At 36.4% G+C, this 17,123-nt stretch overlaps 1 protein-coding gene across 1 annotated transcript in view; it reads right to left on the reverse strand.

The window, feature by feature from the left end:
- Nucleotides 1–17,123, reverse strand: part of TUSC3 (tumor suppressor candidate 3) — a 120,352-nt gene that overhangs the window by 5,777 nt on the left and 97,452 nt on the right. The window contains exons 7-9 of the mRNA XM_065696800.1: nt 16,745–16,808; nt 5,273–5,347; nt 2,253–2,343 (exon numbers count right to left, since the gene is read on the reverse strand). Coding sequence (XP_065552872.1) covers nt 2,253–2,343; nt 5,273–5,347; nt 16,745–16,808 — 230 coding nt within the window. The remainder of the gene's footprint in view (nt 1–2,252; nt 2,344–5,272; nt 5,348–16,744; nt 16,809–17,123) is intronic.

A 17,123-nucleotide genomic window follows, 5' to 3' on the forward strand; every position in this document is an offset into this window, starting at 1 on the left:
TTAACAGCGAACGTTAGCAAGATGGAAACCCCCTGCTTTACTTACATTAAGATTTCTAAAGCTTACAATACATGATCCTACAGGATATGTAGTAGACCTGAGCAATTACGTCTGCAATAACATCAATGGTATTGAGTACGCATGCCAACTCACAGAGCATACTCATGTTCACAAGGTACTGCTCAACCTCAGACATCCTAGGTATCATTCACAGTCAAAAAACCCTAGTGCAAACATTCACAAAAGCCATGCAAGGTCTGGAAGTAGGCACAGTCATACAAGCATGTTGTTAATAGCTGATAATAACATTCCTAAGATGAAAGAACTAAAAATTAAACAAGCGTTGGGTTTTCTTTAGAAGCTGTTAAAGTGCATGGCAAGTAACACAACTGCTTTTTCCTTTTAGCAAACTTGTTATGAGAAGATACAACTAGAGATCAGACCATAGGCTGATGTTCTTTGGCAGTGCTTCTCAAGTGAGCTTATGAGCTGCAGATCAAGCTCATGATTCCTTCTTTAAAGTCTTAGGTAATTAATGGGAAGTAAAAATACCCAACATTTAGGAAAACCAGATCCTGCGTTTCAACCCAGGTCAGTTGAGATACAAAGGTAGTCTCCAGAGAGGATACTGAAAGGCTGTACAGACTATCCCAGATGGCAAACCACTAACTCCATATTGATAAAATCTTGCTATATGATACTACTGGGCCCTTTACCGACCTCTTTCCTTAGCAGAAAAGAGTAAAAAGCAGGAGCACATCTCTGTATATTGCAAGAGGAAGTTTCCTTGTCCTGAGAATGAGCTTATTAAATGCTAAAAGTGATCTGAGATGATCTAACTAAATGTCAATAGAGAGAACATAAAGAGAATAAGCTCAGTAAATAAGAAAATAGTTCTGAAGTCTTGCAGCAAAATCTAATAGAAAAATTTTATGTATTAGCTCAAATGTTAGACATTGGCTTTGCAAGGCTGAATCCTTACTAGTGGAACATTACACAATATAAAGCTGGCTGCTGCACTAATCACAAGACCTAGTCAAAGAAACGAACACTAAGAAGTATCTGAGGAAAACTAGCATTCCTGATGTGATTCTTTAACAGTGGCTGTAAAAACAATGGAACTGTTAAAATTAAGAGATGCAGTTTTGGTTTTTTTTTTCTCTCCTTACTTCAAAATATAACTTTCTGAACCTGTTGTACTAATGTTCCCCTTATGTATATTTTAGTTGGCATTTCATCATGCCAGGTCTAGTAGCAAAATTTTACCAACTGCAGTACATGTCATCCACTTACTCTTCCATACACAGCAATAGTAATACAGATGAATATTCTGTGAAGGATTAGTCTACTAGATTGTAGACTAGTACACAGGAAATTTTCACTAGAAATAAGGAAAATCTCATCTCTTTAAAAGCATTGAGAACAACCAGAGGGGGAAAAACAGCCCTCATGCATATTATCTCTATCGTAAAACCTAGCATAGCATGTTTAGATTATGTCAACTGCATACATATGTATATATTTATAAACATAAGTGTATATATATATATATATATATATACAGGAAAAAGAAGTTGAAATGGAGCAAAGATGGAACCAATGGAAGAACAGCATAGTTTCCAATAGCTAAGGACCATCTGTTCCTCACAGGTTACTATACTAAATGTGTAACAGATCAGCAAAATGTGAATCAGAAGCCTAGACTACCTTGGTAGGAGACATCCTGGATGAACCCACCCACCCACAAATGGCAAGTATTTTCCTTTTTTTTTTTTTTCTTGTCAGACAGATTGTAACTGCTTAATTGACAGCTGTACATAGAATTAAGACTATAACCTTTTCTTTTATTTCTAGTGTGGCTGACAATAAAAGAGGGTACCTTTAGTGATAAATCATAGCTTGGCACTGTGGACTGGTTTGGTGGCTTTGTGCCTTGTCTTATGCACATTTTAGTTAAAATGATAGACAATAAGTATCTAATAAATGTTTATAAACTCAAGCACGTTTTCTTTTGCATTTTTCATAGAATACTGCATATACTGCATGTCTGTGCTCAACTGGTCTGCATTAACAGTCAACGTTAACAACATCAGCTCTCCAACCACTTTTGGTCTGCTTTAATTATTCCCCATTCTTCCTGCTTCTTCCAGCTCCCACAGACTTCAGTGGTAAAAAATAAAGATTGCTTACCTGAAAGCTATTCTTAAACTTACACAAACTATCTATAAGATGAGAATTTAATGAAAGATTACCTGTATGGATAGCCATGGTATTTAGAGCGAAATATCGACAACAGGAAGCTGAAGAAAAAGACCACTAGACCCAGGCCCACCAGACATATTACTGGAAAGAAAATAACTTTGTTTATTAGCACATAAAAGATTTAACACTGGAATCGCTACAAAGAATATAATTTATGTCAATCATTCATAGTGAATTTGTCGCAGTTAAATGCAAATATGATACTGCCTTGATTACTGATGCCCAGTATCTTAGGACAGAACTTCAAACACATATGGAAATAACATTTAAGGATATTAAGAAAAAAACCAAAACGTCAGGGTGAATGTGTTTTCAAGAAAAAAGAGAAGAAATCTGCAACTCAAATATATGTGCACGCAAACACCTTACTGCTGATAATGGATTTAATAACCCTGTAAATTATACATATCAACCAACGTAATTCCAGGTAGTAGTTTGTTCTTTTTGGAGAACAAATTACATTTATAAAAGTATCCCTTGACTAATGGGATTGTGTTCTCTCTAGTCAACCATCTATGACTCAAGTAATAGCAAACACAGTTTAGTAACTACTTTATCTAGTTCTTAGTGACTAAAACATTTCGCTATTTTAAGTTCCAAGGCTGGTAGCCAAATCACTTTTTACTCGTAACTTCCTAGCAATATAAATCTTTAGGTTTTGAAGATAAACAGCAATGCTGCCGACCTTCTGAAAGCATCCAGATGCAAGTGCTTTGAGTCTTCTCAGGCAGAGTGAATTAGCGAAGTAAGTGCTTTAAGGTAAAAAGTCAGATTTGGAACACAATTTGGCACCCTGTGTAATAGTAGCATAAAACCTTTTTGATGATGATAGCTTGCTCAATTGCATGTAAACAAATTACAAAAAAAAGGCAACACATTACAAGGTAATGCATACAATTAAGATGCCACTCACCTACATTAAATAATGGTTTGGTTCTACTGAGATACTGTGTTAGGCAAGCCTAACACATGAGGTTATGGTCAGTGGTGGCTCCCCCTCACCCCCAGTGTGTCCCGCTTCAGCTCCTCCCAAGGAAGTCCTGCTTTGGTGGCTCCTTGGAAGGTCCTGCTTTGGCTCCTACCCAGAAAATTCTGCTTTAGAACTCCCTGGAAAAGTCTTGACCCTTGGAGACCTTTCTAGATATTGCTGGTGACTTCTTCTGACGTAGGCTGGCCCTCTACATCAGAATGAGTGTGCATTTTTGTTAGTATAAAAGCCTGAGCCTCATGCAATGTGAGGTTGCAGAACTTCATGCCATCCAGGTCAATGGTGCCTTTGCAGGGATGCCTGGCATGGTAGAGCCTGCCTCCTCGCATGGCGATGATGATCCTTGGAGCTGGTTTCCTTATTGTCTTCACAGGGTCCTTGGGGTTGGTAAGGTATACACTCTTTGGAAATATCCCTTACTGTATCTATTAGATTCTCTATATTTTCCTATATTAATAAACTAGTTGAGAGTATTCTATTTGTCTCTCATTTTCTCTTGCCTGGAATCACTGAACTCCGGAACAGATACTCTGATTTTAAAAGCTTCTCTTATACTAATCCTACTTTAGCTGAACCATTGCTATTTAACTGCAGTACTCATGTTTCAAAAGTGTGCTTCCTTTGAGCAAACGATGAGCAACCGTGAAGCTGGGGAAACTGACAACGACACATTTTTTCATTAAAACTGACCAAGCAGTCAACTGAAATATAGAATTTCTGCAGTTATTTTCAGAAAACTAGTCATGTATAAATCTTATAAAAACACACCTCATTATAAAGAAATCACCACTCACAAGTATGATTGCAAAGCATGGATGAATTAATTGTGAAGCGTTAACACTGCAAGGCAGGTACACAGAAAGCATTCATGTAATGGCCACAAGAGGAAGAGCGTCAGAATTTGTACTGCAGCCCACTGTTATTTCACTGTGCTCCTGTTCTCAGATGCAGATCTCAGTTGTGATCTAAGACCATATTCCAATTAAACTCATGTCACTGCCTCTTCTGACATTGGTATTAAAGCTAGATACTGTAGAAGGTATTAAAAATTAAATTGCAGATCTACAGCTCACTGAAGGAGACCCTCAAATCAAGGTAAGGGAACTCTAGCCAATATTCAACCATCTCTTATGAAAAATTCTAGAATGCTTGTATAGGAAATAGTTGGCAAGCCCTATCTGTAATACTGTGTATTACACAGAACCAGCTAAAAAACTGCTCCAGAAAGAAAGCAGAAGCAGCACAGGAGGTCTGGTATGTTTCAAAGATCTTCGACACTTCATACAAGAGAAAAAAGTAAGTGTCAGGGGATATGAAAAAACATATAAAAGGTACAAAGGCAGATGGACATATTTGTTTCTACTTGTATCCTATTCGGTAAAAGTTTGTTTGACATAAGAGTTAGGAAGTTTCAATCTGGATAAAATACTTCTATACTATATTTATACAATTCATTGCCAAAAACTCCTGCAAATATTCTGAATGACAACATTCAAAAAAACATAAAAGTTGCACTTGAGAAGAAAAATTCTTAAGAAAGAACTTCTTAAAAATCTTCAGACATTACAGATTAGGATATGTTCTGTAATACATCTACTGTTCGGCTTTCATCTTCTTCTGGAGACATGATACTGTCAAAGTGTACCAAGTAAAAGAGTTTTCACACTCCTCTGGATGTTGTAATCTTAAGAATCTTAAATGCCTGTTTTGAAAACAACCTTTTGAAACTCTTAATCCTTATGTCACTGACTTACTTTCAATATAATTCAAGAGCTAAAAAGTATTTATGCAGTACTACAAAGTGCTAAGCTGTACCTAGGCTGAGTATGCTCACACATTTATTTTACTGTTAAAACTTGTGAACGAGGTTTTATCAACATAATTTTTATACTCTCCTCTTCTCCACCCCACAACATTTGTTTGAGGTACAGACCTTCTGAAAATTTAATCAGATATTAATTTGTAATTTCTTAATGTCTTCTAATTGTTTAAACATCGTCTTAGTTGTATTAAATAACTTACTTCTCCTTTTTCCAACATCCCCTTTGGAGGTAGCAGCTTCATTCAGGAGTACCATTCCCATGGTGATAGCAGCATCTGTATTGCCATTGTCAAGGAAAACAGCAGATGTGTGGATAACTCAGAAAGCCACAAAGGTACATCTATGAGCCAAACCTTTCAAGTTCAGAAAATGAAAGAATTTCTCTATAAAACTGTACCAATACACTCACCTGTGGCAAAAATGTGTAACGACATTTTTGCATAAAAAAAAAAAAAAGAAGAAAATTCAAAAAGCTTTAAAAGACAAGCCATTGAGTAGGACACAAAAAAATTTTGGACTGTTACAGAAATAGCTATTTGCCAATAGCTTACAATATTCTCTATATTGGTAGTAAAGGGTTTTAAAACATGAAAACTATAAGAAACAGAAATAATTCAGTGTTATTGCATACAATTTGCTGATTATTTGATACAATCTGAAGCAGTTGGACTGCTTTATCTTCCTCTGCTTTTAGATAAGACATTAGCTCCCTCTTTAGTGTCATATTGCTTAATAGTCTAGCAGAAAACCATCTCAGAGGCAAAGTCTTCAGTCACTTCCAGTGTTTTATGGCCTCATTATAACTGTTAAAAATGTGAACAAGTACATAATGATAAAACAATTTAACTAATTTAGCAGGACTTAAACCATTCACTTAATTGTTTGTTTGAAACTGTATAAACAAAAAAGAATGGTTACTACTGTGCATAACATCTGTTCTGAAGAGGAGAAATGCCTGAATGCCACACTGAAGCAGGCTGAACGAGGGAGCTATATATCACAATTTCAGGAAATACAAACTTCACTGGGATTACCTGATTCTTGAATAAGGTTGGATTTTTAAGCATTACTTATCCCAGGGCTAGGTAGCAGGATGATTACAAATTTTAAGAATGATATTTCTATTTACATGCAGATATTTCACAATAGATACTTCAAACACGCTGCATACATAAGGAGTATCTGCATTCTGTGACATTATACTTGTACTAATTCTACCAGTGTTCAGGGCTAGGTAGCAGGATGATTACAAATTTTAAGAATGATATTTCTATTTACATGCAGATATTTCACAATAGATACTTCAAACACGCTGCATACATAAGGAGTATCTGCATTCTGTGACATTATACTTGTACTAATTCTACCAGTGTTCATATTAACATTTTTCATGTTAGAAATGTTCAAAATTAGACACAAATGCTCAATGACATCTGAAATTTCAGTTATACCATTTCAGTTATGGTGAGCCTGAGCAAAAAGATTTAGAAATATCAATGTCAATGTCATCATACGTCATCAGAGATTAGCAGTGTGATTCAGGTTTGAGACTTCCAAATTTTATATACATAGAACTAAGAATTTTAGACCTGTGGCTGGCTGAACTGTGCTGGGCTTTTTTCACAAACTGTCTCACATCATTACCCCTAAAGCTTCCCTCACATCGTCACTATTTTTGCTTCAGGCGCTGCTTTCCACATTTAGTCATCACTGTTGAGCTTTCAGCCCCACAGGTTGCCTTTTAGCTTCAACGATATCAGCTTCTTAACTTCATGACTGGGCGTGTCATTATGTCATTTGCCTCAGCTCTGTGATGCTGAAGGAAAAACTCAGTCTTATGAGTTGTGATTCCAATGCAATAATTAGCTTTTTACAACTGAATATATAGCTTGATATTATTTTTTTGCTCCTGTTTATAACATTGTATGTTATGTCTTTACATTACTTTGATATTCTACAAAAAGAAAGCAACAGTCCTACCGCTGAAAATAATCTTTTACAGTATTGTACTTCTCTAGCAATGCAGAATGCAAAATTTTAGCAAGTGTTTACTTGGACAGTTCTCCATCTGCAAAAAATAAGATAGCATCAAATGACACACTTATTCTCTAGTTCCTCTTTATCTCCCCCACTATCCATTACAAAACTATTCTGAAAAGATGGGGGGGGGGGGGGGGGAATGGCACTCAGTTAGACCATAACTAGCAAATGTTTTAAATTCAGATGCTCATGTTTTCTGACAAATGTATCCCTGTGCAGCAATCTTTTTTCTGTGTAAACCAGTTATATGTCCTCTCAAATTTGGAATTATTTCACTTTTACATATTAAACTTCTGCTGCTCCTTTTCCCAGCTGGAACACGCTTTTTGTAGAAACTGACAACATATATTATGCAGTTAGTGCTTTTAGATTATCACACACACTTCAAAAACTTCTGGTTCACTTTATCATGCATGGAACAAAGAAAAGCACATACTTTTTTTGTGAAGGAGTAATAAGATCAACAGGAAAATTTACGGTGTATGGGGAGATGTTTGTCTTAACTTTTTTCTACTAATACTTAAACTTCTAAAATACCTGCTATACTTAAACTTCTAAAATACCTGCTGTAATTTGAGAAATACTGACCATATTACAAGTTCTTTATCTGAACCATTTCCATGTGGATTTAACTTTACATTTGAGATATCCAATATAATACGCATTCCAGTCATTCTATTTAGGAAATATTCTTCAGCTACATGCAGTTCTTCAAAACAAGGTATTTGCTGCTTCTCACAGCTTGAGAATCTGATTTTTATCATAGGTTGAAGAAAATAATGAACACAAAAAGTATGGTTCTGCAATGAAACAGGTCTCATGGTTTCATTCAAGACATTTTTGCTTTAGTTCAGGAAACAATGAGCAATGATTCTAATATTCCACTTATGCTATTCAATGTGCAATCTATTCTCAATTAGGCCATAACCATCACAGGCCATGAGGGCTGAAGAAGGAGGCATGTTTAAGACAGCAATCACTGCATGTCTCATCTCAGTGAAAGAGGATGACTTTTAACTCAGAAGTTGAAAAACTGGAGCATAGTCTGAAAATTATTTATTTGAATATGAATGCAATTTAAGCATGAATTGCACACAATCAAGAGGTGCTTCAGTATTTTTTGATGGCCTGAAATCTAGTTGCACTGATACTCACAATAACCCTCCTGAACATTCTTTGACCTTAAAACCTTCTTACTTCAGCTACACCAAATTCGGCTACAAGAATTTTATGAATTATTACATGAGTCTTGGCACTGCAGTTCCCCTCAACTCCTTGAAATATGCAATTCAGAACAGTGAAGTAGCTGGAAGTTTCCATTTCAACCATTTAAATGCCAACTAAGCTACACAACTTTCCCTTCTGATGCTTTTTCATAATTTTAACAGAGTATTAATTTGACACTAATACAGATCCCCTACCATGAAAAAAATCATTATTAATTAGAGTTGTTTCAGCTTCAATTTATGAAACTCCTTTTCTAATCCACAGATAATCTGATAGAACCATCCCTTCTGTGATGGTCTTAAAACACTTGAGAATGGGAAAAGCCACAGAAAAGCTACTGGAGAAGAGGAAGACTCTGGGAAGCATTTTAATTCAACTGCAACAAAGTAGCATAGAGATACCGGACTGAGTTTGTGCTAAACCACTAATCAAATACGGGTTTCAACCTGATTTACATCCTAATTATTGATACTGGTGTCATCTTTCAGGATCACCTAAAACTAACTCAGGGGAAAACGATTTTATGCTTCTAATTTGTGACCTTTCTGGTTTTGTAAATTACATCTGATGGGAGTTTCAGGGTCAGTCTGGTCCATCTTACAAATTGGTAGAGTGTGGTTTGCCACTGTACAAAATAAATATTTTTTCCACCTCATTTACATTTTATAATGTGTCTATAAATTTTCTTGCTTACATGCTTACAAATCACAGAACTATACGCATCTCCAGAACAAGAAAATGTATAACAGTGCTTCAGTTTCCTTAATGTTAAGCATACTAGAGACTAAAATAACTGAATTAGTTTTTCTTAGCATCTTCATTTCTTAACATTCAAACACAGATACATTGCCTAAAACAAACTCTATTTGAGCTATTTCTAAGTATTTATGATGCTGTACCATTTTCTTTCGCTATTCTAACTCTTTATTCCAAACACCTACATTATTTTCAAGCCCTTAATTTCAAATACTAGACTTAGTATGTTGTCTCATCTGTTTGTTAATACACACTTGATCCTTAAGCATGCACACACATCATCGCTCTTACTTTCTCTGAGCACCCATAAATCTTTTTAAGAATACCACATGTTCTTTTTCTATATGATAAATCATCATCAGTATCACTCTAGGTTGGTATTACGCTTTTCTTCATTGTTAAAGACCTGTGCAGCATCTTAATAGACCCAGCTTATTCTTAGCTGAATGCACTTGAGGACTATTCAACTAAGTTATCTGTGGATCCAAAAGATAAAACATTACCTTTGGACTATGTTTTTGCATCTTTCAGCCACTCAACCAACTATGTTTCTTAACAATTAAAACAACTATTAAAATTACTGATGCCTAAAAAGACCCTTAAAAGTGCTGCTGTCTTTAGCCTGTGGGCAGTGAATACCTCTTGGTCTGTGGTCTAGTAGCCAGGTATTTGCAAAAGGCAAATAAGAATGGAGCAATTGCCAGAGCAGCAGACAGCTAAATTTGCTTTGCAGGGGGTCTGCATTTTCATTGGAAAATTTTAAAGCAAGAAATAGAAAACAGTTGAAAATCACTGAACTGCAGAGCTGGTAATTTCACACAGAGGACACATACCATATTTGAAGGCAATTCATGAAATCCAGTATCATTCAATTAGCTTATGAAAGAGAATTCTGTTGAACGCTGCACTGTCAAATGCCCAGCTGTAACTTAAGATCTCTGCATACCTCTGACATGTAAGAGACTTGAGTATCTTTCTTAAAAGGTCATATTATGAAGTATTTAAGGTCAAGCAGTAGGAGAATGAGGTAATGGAAGGAAACTTCTTGATTTTTTTAGCTACCATCTCCTTATGCTTTGTGACAGTCAGGAGGAGTCAGGCTGGTTTGAGAAGAGCCAGAAGAGCCTACAATATTAACAGTACTGGTGGATAATGCAAGAAAATAATATAAAGCATGCAGTATGCTTTGCTGCTTTGGATGTTGACTTCCATAGCTAATTAGGAAGCATGCTTATATACGGCATAATTTTGTGCTTTTAGTTCTATCTTTTTCCACTGTGGTATTTTTTCCTTTTTCTTATTCTTAAGACCAAGCATACAAAACCCGTATCTCACTACTTTAGTTATCATCATTCACTTTTACATGATCTCTGGGGAACACAGTTTGATTCTATTATGCACAACTGATAAAGTCTTACAACCAAGAGCTAAATGAATATTGTTCTACTAACTTTGACTCAAATTTCCAGGTTCTTATGCTTGGTGACTTTGCATGAGCCTTACTGACACACAGAAAGACATCTCCCATTTAAATTCATTCCGTGGTTAAGTTTCCCTACACCTAAGAGGCACTTAATACACTTCATTTAAATTCACTCTGTAGGACAGGAAATGTCTTTCATAATAGGTGCAATTTTAACTTTTCTTTGTAACCAATGAAATTTCTTTTTCCTTCTCAATCAACATCTCACATCCACCTACGCAACTGTCACATTAAACTCTGCCTTGGGAATTCAAATTAACAACTGAAAAGACATTTCCACTTTTACTTAGGTGCACGCATTTTCTCAGCAAAGTTAACTAAGCTTAATAGTAATAATGAGAAAAATTATCAGGTTTATAGTAACTGCTAACTCATATAATAATGGTTCAGATTTATCTCCTGTACAACAAATTATTTCCTTAATAACTGAAACGTATTTGAAAATTAAAATATTTACTGTAACTTAAACTTACTCTGTAAAAGAAATATTCACTGCTACTGCAAAAGGAAAAAAAAAAAAAAAGACATATTTCATTTGAATCAGTATTTCTCCAGGGAATGACATAAAAAAATTATAAAAAAGGACATTCATTAGAAATACTGATTAGTGTCCACTAAAGGGAGAAATTAAAGAATTGAAGAAATCTTTCAACTTCTACACAGCCTATCCAACTTTACTATTCCTTATCTTTCTCACTGTACCTTGGCACTCACAGCCATATTTACAGCTCAACACTGTGTACTCCATTGGCCGTTTCAGTTACAACAGTCACCATACCATATCATTATTCAACCATAGTTAATTACAACAGTAATACTGATTGTGTAGTTTACTTCATATTGTCCCTCTTAGAAAATGCCAGCTCCCAATTACACATATTCACCTCTTTCGCCTCTGTGACTTCTTAGTAGCCCTTTCCTCTGTAACTCTAGCAACAGTACTTCAATATCCTTGCCTTTAGTTCCTCTTATCTCTCTAAGAATGTCGAACTACCCTGCACTTTTTTTTACCAATACCTGATCATTTCCACTGACTTATTAACCATGACCCCATTTCTGTGAGGGAAGGGCTGCAAGAACAGACACCAGCAGCCTACACCACATAATCATTTCACCTCAAACAATGCAGTCTAGAACTAGCTTGGGCAAGTAAGTCTGAAAGATCTATAAATCCTCATTTCATAAGGTAAAAAAATGAATAAATAAAAAGAATTATGGGGCTACTCTTTACAAAAAGGTCTGTTTCTCATTGAATTGGGTTTGCATAGCCAGGTTTCGGTATCAGGGGTGCAACAGAGGTGGCTTCTGTGAGAAGCTGCTAGAAGCTTATCATATGTCCACTACTAAGCAGCTCTATGACAGACTCACTGCCAACCAAGGTGAAGCCCTTCAGCGACGTCGGTAACACCTCTAGGATAACCTAGAAAAAACCTGGGCAACACCAGCAAAACACCAGGGCAGAAAGAGCTCTGTGGACACCAAAGTCAGTGAAGAAGGAGGGGAGGAGGTGATCCAGGTGCTGGAGCAAAGATTCCCCTGCAGCCCTGCACGGTGCACACCATGGTGAGGCAGGCTGCCTCCCTGGAGCCCATGGAGGTCCATGGTGGAGCAGATATCCACCTGCAGTCTGGTGAGGACCCCACACCAGAGCAGGGGGATGCCCAAAGGAGGCTGTGACCTGCTGGGAAGCTGGCACTGAAACAGGCTCCTGGCAGGACCTGTGGCCGCATGTGGGACCCACACTGGAGCAGCCTGTTCCTGCAGGACTGTACCCTGTGGAAGGGACCCACACTGGAGCAGTTCATTAAGAACTGAAGTCTATGGGAAGGACCCACGTTGAAGCTGGTGGAGGACTTTCTCCCATGGGAGGGACTGCATGCTGCAGTAGCAGAACAGTGTAAGGAGTCCTTCCCTGAGGAGGAAGGAGCAGCAGAGACAATGCATGATGAACCGACCACAACCCCCATTCCCTGTTCCCCTGTCCTGGTGGGGAGAAGAAGGTAGAGAAAATCAAGAGTAAAGTTAAGCCTGTGAAGAAGGAAGGGGTGAGGGTGATGTGCTTTGATTTAGCTTTTATTTCTCATTACCCTATGCTGATTTTAATTTCTAATAAATTGAACTAATTCCCCCAGGTTGAGTCTGGTTTGCCCATGAAGGTAACTGCTGAGTGGTCTCTCCCTGTCTTTATCTCGACCAATGAGTTTCTACTTACATTTTCTCTCCTCTATCTAGCCGATACTGGAACTGATAGAGCAGCTTTGGTGGGCACCTGGTGACCAGCCAGGATCAAGCCACCACACTTTGTTTTTAAAAGCCTATTCTAATTTTTATTCGCTGCTCTGCAGCCTGGAATTCAACAGGGTCTAATGTTGAAATATGGTGATCTTTTTCTTTGATTAAAAAAAAAAAAAAAAAAAATTCACCTACAGTATAAGATCCTGTGGATTTGGTAAGATGGCCCCCATCAGCCACCTATAAGGAGCCAGAATGAATCAGAAACTGGTTTGGGACTTTGGAATTGAAAGAATGCTTCATTGTTCTGAGATGTGTGCTTACTGTAAGTTTTTAATGTCTCCAGAAAGTGTTCAACCTAACCCAATTCAGATACTCTGATCTGCTGCTAAATGCAGTATCAGTATTTTGGCTGTGAGAAAATCCATCACAGAAATAAAATTAAGTATAAATTTGTTTCACTGATGTAAAATTGTTTTACTGACATAACATTGTATGTGCTGTATTATTACAGTGACTTCCATTTTGCTACTACTAAGATGTAGTAATCATCTGTTAGGACTGAAACTACTTTACAGTATTATAAAAATTCTGAATTTTGAATTTAATTTTGCTTTATAATATAATTGGAAATAAATATCTGACATCTTTACAAGTCCTTCTTACCCATGTCCTAAAATTATGTAGCTACAGCACTGGAAATAAATAAGCAGATCTTTCTATGGAAATCATCTAGCAGACTGGGTAGAAACACTATCTAAAAGCCAGCATAGAAATGCAATGGAAATACATTTTTTTCTCATCACAGGTATTAAAAATTCACTTTAAAGAGAAACACAACATTGCTTTTCAACATCTAGCTAGAAGTGACAACCTTGTCCTTGTTCTTATCAATACAAAGTGAAAAGAAGCAACCAAATGAAGCATGTACATTACCAGCATAGTAATGTCTTGGTTTAAAATTCAATGCATCTTTTAAACTTTAAAGGATAAAATGAATGTACTACTGTTTACGAATCTGGCATACTTTTTTTTCTAATTACCATATTTTCTATCAACATTTCCTGAATAAACAAATAATGAGGAAGCAATGAAGCAGCTAATAATTACTACAAAATTGAAAGGATGAAGAAATATTCTTTCATGCATAACTTAAAATCTGTCAAGATTTCATGTCACTTGTGAAATTTGTGTGTGACCAAAAACTCAAACAGTATTGAGCCATGAAATGAAACCTTAGAGAATTCTTTTTGCAAGTGGCAATGTACAACCTCACTGAAAGGATTCTTTTAGCCAGCTGCTTTAATGTAGATAGCTAACCTCCAGTTTAAAGACAGTCTCTGCCAACAAAAAGATAGCCTGAGTCACACAAACAAAATACGTCATGAACAAAAGTTTAGTTTATTTTTAAACTTAGCTGGTTTTGGGGGATTATTTTCCCATTCTCAAACAGCCAATAGGATTTGTCTTAGATAACAGACTTTTTGAAATTGTGGCAGTTCGGGAAATGCAAAAAAAAGAAAAAAAAATAAAATTGTGGCTATACAAAAGGAAGCATAAACATGATATTAATAAAATGCACATATCTATCATACAAGAAACTTTTCACCTGAAACATAATGGCTGTCTCTGTGTACTTTAAAAAAATATAGCAATTAATAATCACTGAGTTTTGACTTTGCAATATTCAGGTAAAGCTATTTAATTCTCTCTTACCAAGAAAGGACCTAATTTAGAAATTATGAACAAATAAATGTGGCTCCAAAACTTTAACGAATACAATGTGATATTGATACAGCATTAGTTAGGATATAAAACCTACAGAATTGACAGAATCACAGAATGGTTGAGACTGGAAGTGACCTCTTGAGATCATCTAATCCAACCCCTCTGCACAAGCAGCCTAGTACAGCAGGCTGTCCAGAACTGTGTCCCGTTGGGTTTTGTACATCTTCTCAGATGGAAACCCTACAGCCTCTCTGGGCACCCTGTTCCAGAGTTTGACCACTCTCACAGTAACAAATGTCATCTTCCTTCAGACTGAATTTCCTAGTTTTCAGTTTGGGCTGACTGCCTCTTGTCCTGTCAGACAGCACTACTAGAAAACCTGTCTCCTTCATTTCCTCCCTCTGATAAAGTTGTCCCTGTGTAACGGGTAGGAACCTAGTTGAGAGCTGACCCCTTCTCGTGACTGAGGCACATTAACAAAGTATGTTTATTGTCATAGTGTATTTGGTACAGTATACGTGTTTACGTTCATTGTGACTGTTGGAAAGAGGCAAGAAAACATAGGTGTGCAGCTGTTCTATTAGTTTCATACTTGGCCGCACCAGGGCACCTGACCAATGTTCTCACTGTGGATAACAGTGGGATCATGAGAAACAACACAGCCCCATAAGCAAACAATGACAGAGCTGGCATAGAACTGGTTGTTTTTTCTAAGGGTATAAAAGCAGGACCCTCTTGTAGCTGAATCTGAAGCCTCACCTATGGGTGGACGCACCACATAGGAGTTTTTGCAATTACCTGAGACTCCTGGCATTGGCTGCAACGGGGCTTCTGAGCTTGAAGTGTAAGTGTGGATGACGATTCAATGCATTTGGTGATGTGTTTCTACTTAATCTCTGCTCTTTCTATGCTGTAATGATTTGATGCATTGCTAATTTTCCTCCGTACTTTACTTATATATATGTATCTATATATATAATATATAGATATGATTTGCCTTATTGTACTTACTATATAGAGGTATATACCTGGTTTGCACTAGTGTGCTTGTTTGTTATAGCGTGCTTATTCACTTTAGTGTGCTTGTTTAATAAACTGTATTATACAGCTAGCATATGGTCTGCATCTTCCTTGTACTGGGGGATTCAGAATTGGACACGATATTCCAGTTCAATAGCAAATATTGCATTTACTCTGCAAAATATGATCATAACTTTGAAATTAAATTAGTAATGCCTATTTACAAAGTAAAAAATGTTTCACAGGTTGCAAAACTGATGCCAGGCAAATAAATGTAATGAAGAAAAAAGACATAATGATGGTGTTCTCTTTGGCTGGTAAATACTGAAGATGAAGGTAGACAGGGAAGCCACAAGAAGGGCAGGATCTAAACTAACCACTTCAGGGAGAGAACCGGACAGTAGCTACAATCATCAAACCCTGAGAAATGCTGTTTTCTACCTCTTGTGCTCCTTAGAGGAAGGTATTTGTAATGGAATGACTGTATTTTAAGAGCAGTTAATGGTGACTGGAGTTTTCCATCAATGAACAAAGCTGATTAGAAGCAGGGTTTAAAGAAACCAGACAGTATATGAGTTTTTCTTACAGATTATTAAAGCATATTCACAGACACACAGATTTAATTTAACTTGCTCTAAGAATGAAAGAATAATTCTTGAAGTCTTTCTGTGAGATGATGTCAGAACAAATGGAACTGAGTTATTTGTTTCTAAAAGTAGCATTAAATTGTTTAGATTAAGTGAGAAACACAAAAACTAAAATAAAACTAAAGCCAAAGACTGCTGGAGGACAAATCATCTTCATGCATGACTAGTTAATTTCAGCATACTTGTCAGTTAAAGGAAAATAATAAAATTCTAACTTTTATAATAAAAAGTGAAAAAGAGAAGAAAATTATTTTCTGCTACTGAAAAGATAACACTGAAAGGAAAAAATATTAAGATTAGTAACCAGGCACAGGAGTAATAAAAAAGACAACAAGGTCCATATTAGTGAAAAACAATGCCAGCTGTACTTGGCCGTAAACAGCAACAATACTGGATATTTATTTAAACATATAATAAATAAGCCAAAATACAATACCTGCTCAAAAATTCAATGGTAGTCACTGCCAGAGCAATTTTATTTAACAGGACACTGTGCCTCAGCTTGCTTTTTTCCTACTCATCACCAGTTTGAAGGATACTCAGTAGAAGAATAATATGCGATTCCGCGACAAACTGAGCCTGACTGCTTCCATGTATGTAACTCTGTAAAATAAAAATGAAAATCAATCCTCTTTCGAACAAAGAAATCCACTGAAAATGGCACAACTGGATATTGCAGAATCAAAATAAAACCTGTTTTGCAGAAAAACACAGAAAGCAATAGCTACAAGTAACAGCACAGTTTATGTATGTTTAGTAAAATGGACTGTTAAAAATATTTAGTCAAAGCACATATATATGGTGAATGTAATGTTTCATACAAGGCTGCATTATGCTGGACTCTTTCACACTGCTGCTATTGTGGAATAAAGAACATGAATTTATTTTCTCAGCAGATACAGTTTTTGAGAAGGGAGA

Source organism: Lathamus discolor, chromosome 1 (assembly GCF_037157495.1).
Source record: "Lathamus discolor isolate bLatDis1 chromosome 1, bLatDis1.hap1, whole genome shotgun sequence".
Lineage (NCBI taxonomy): Eukaryota > Metazoa > Chordata > Aves > Psittaciformes > Psittacidae > Lathamus > Lathamus discolor.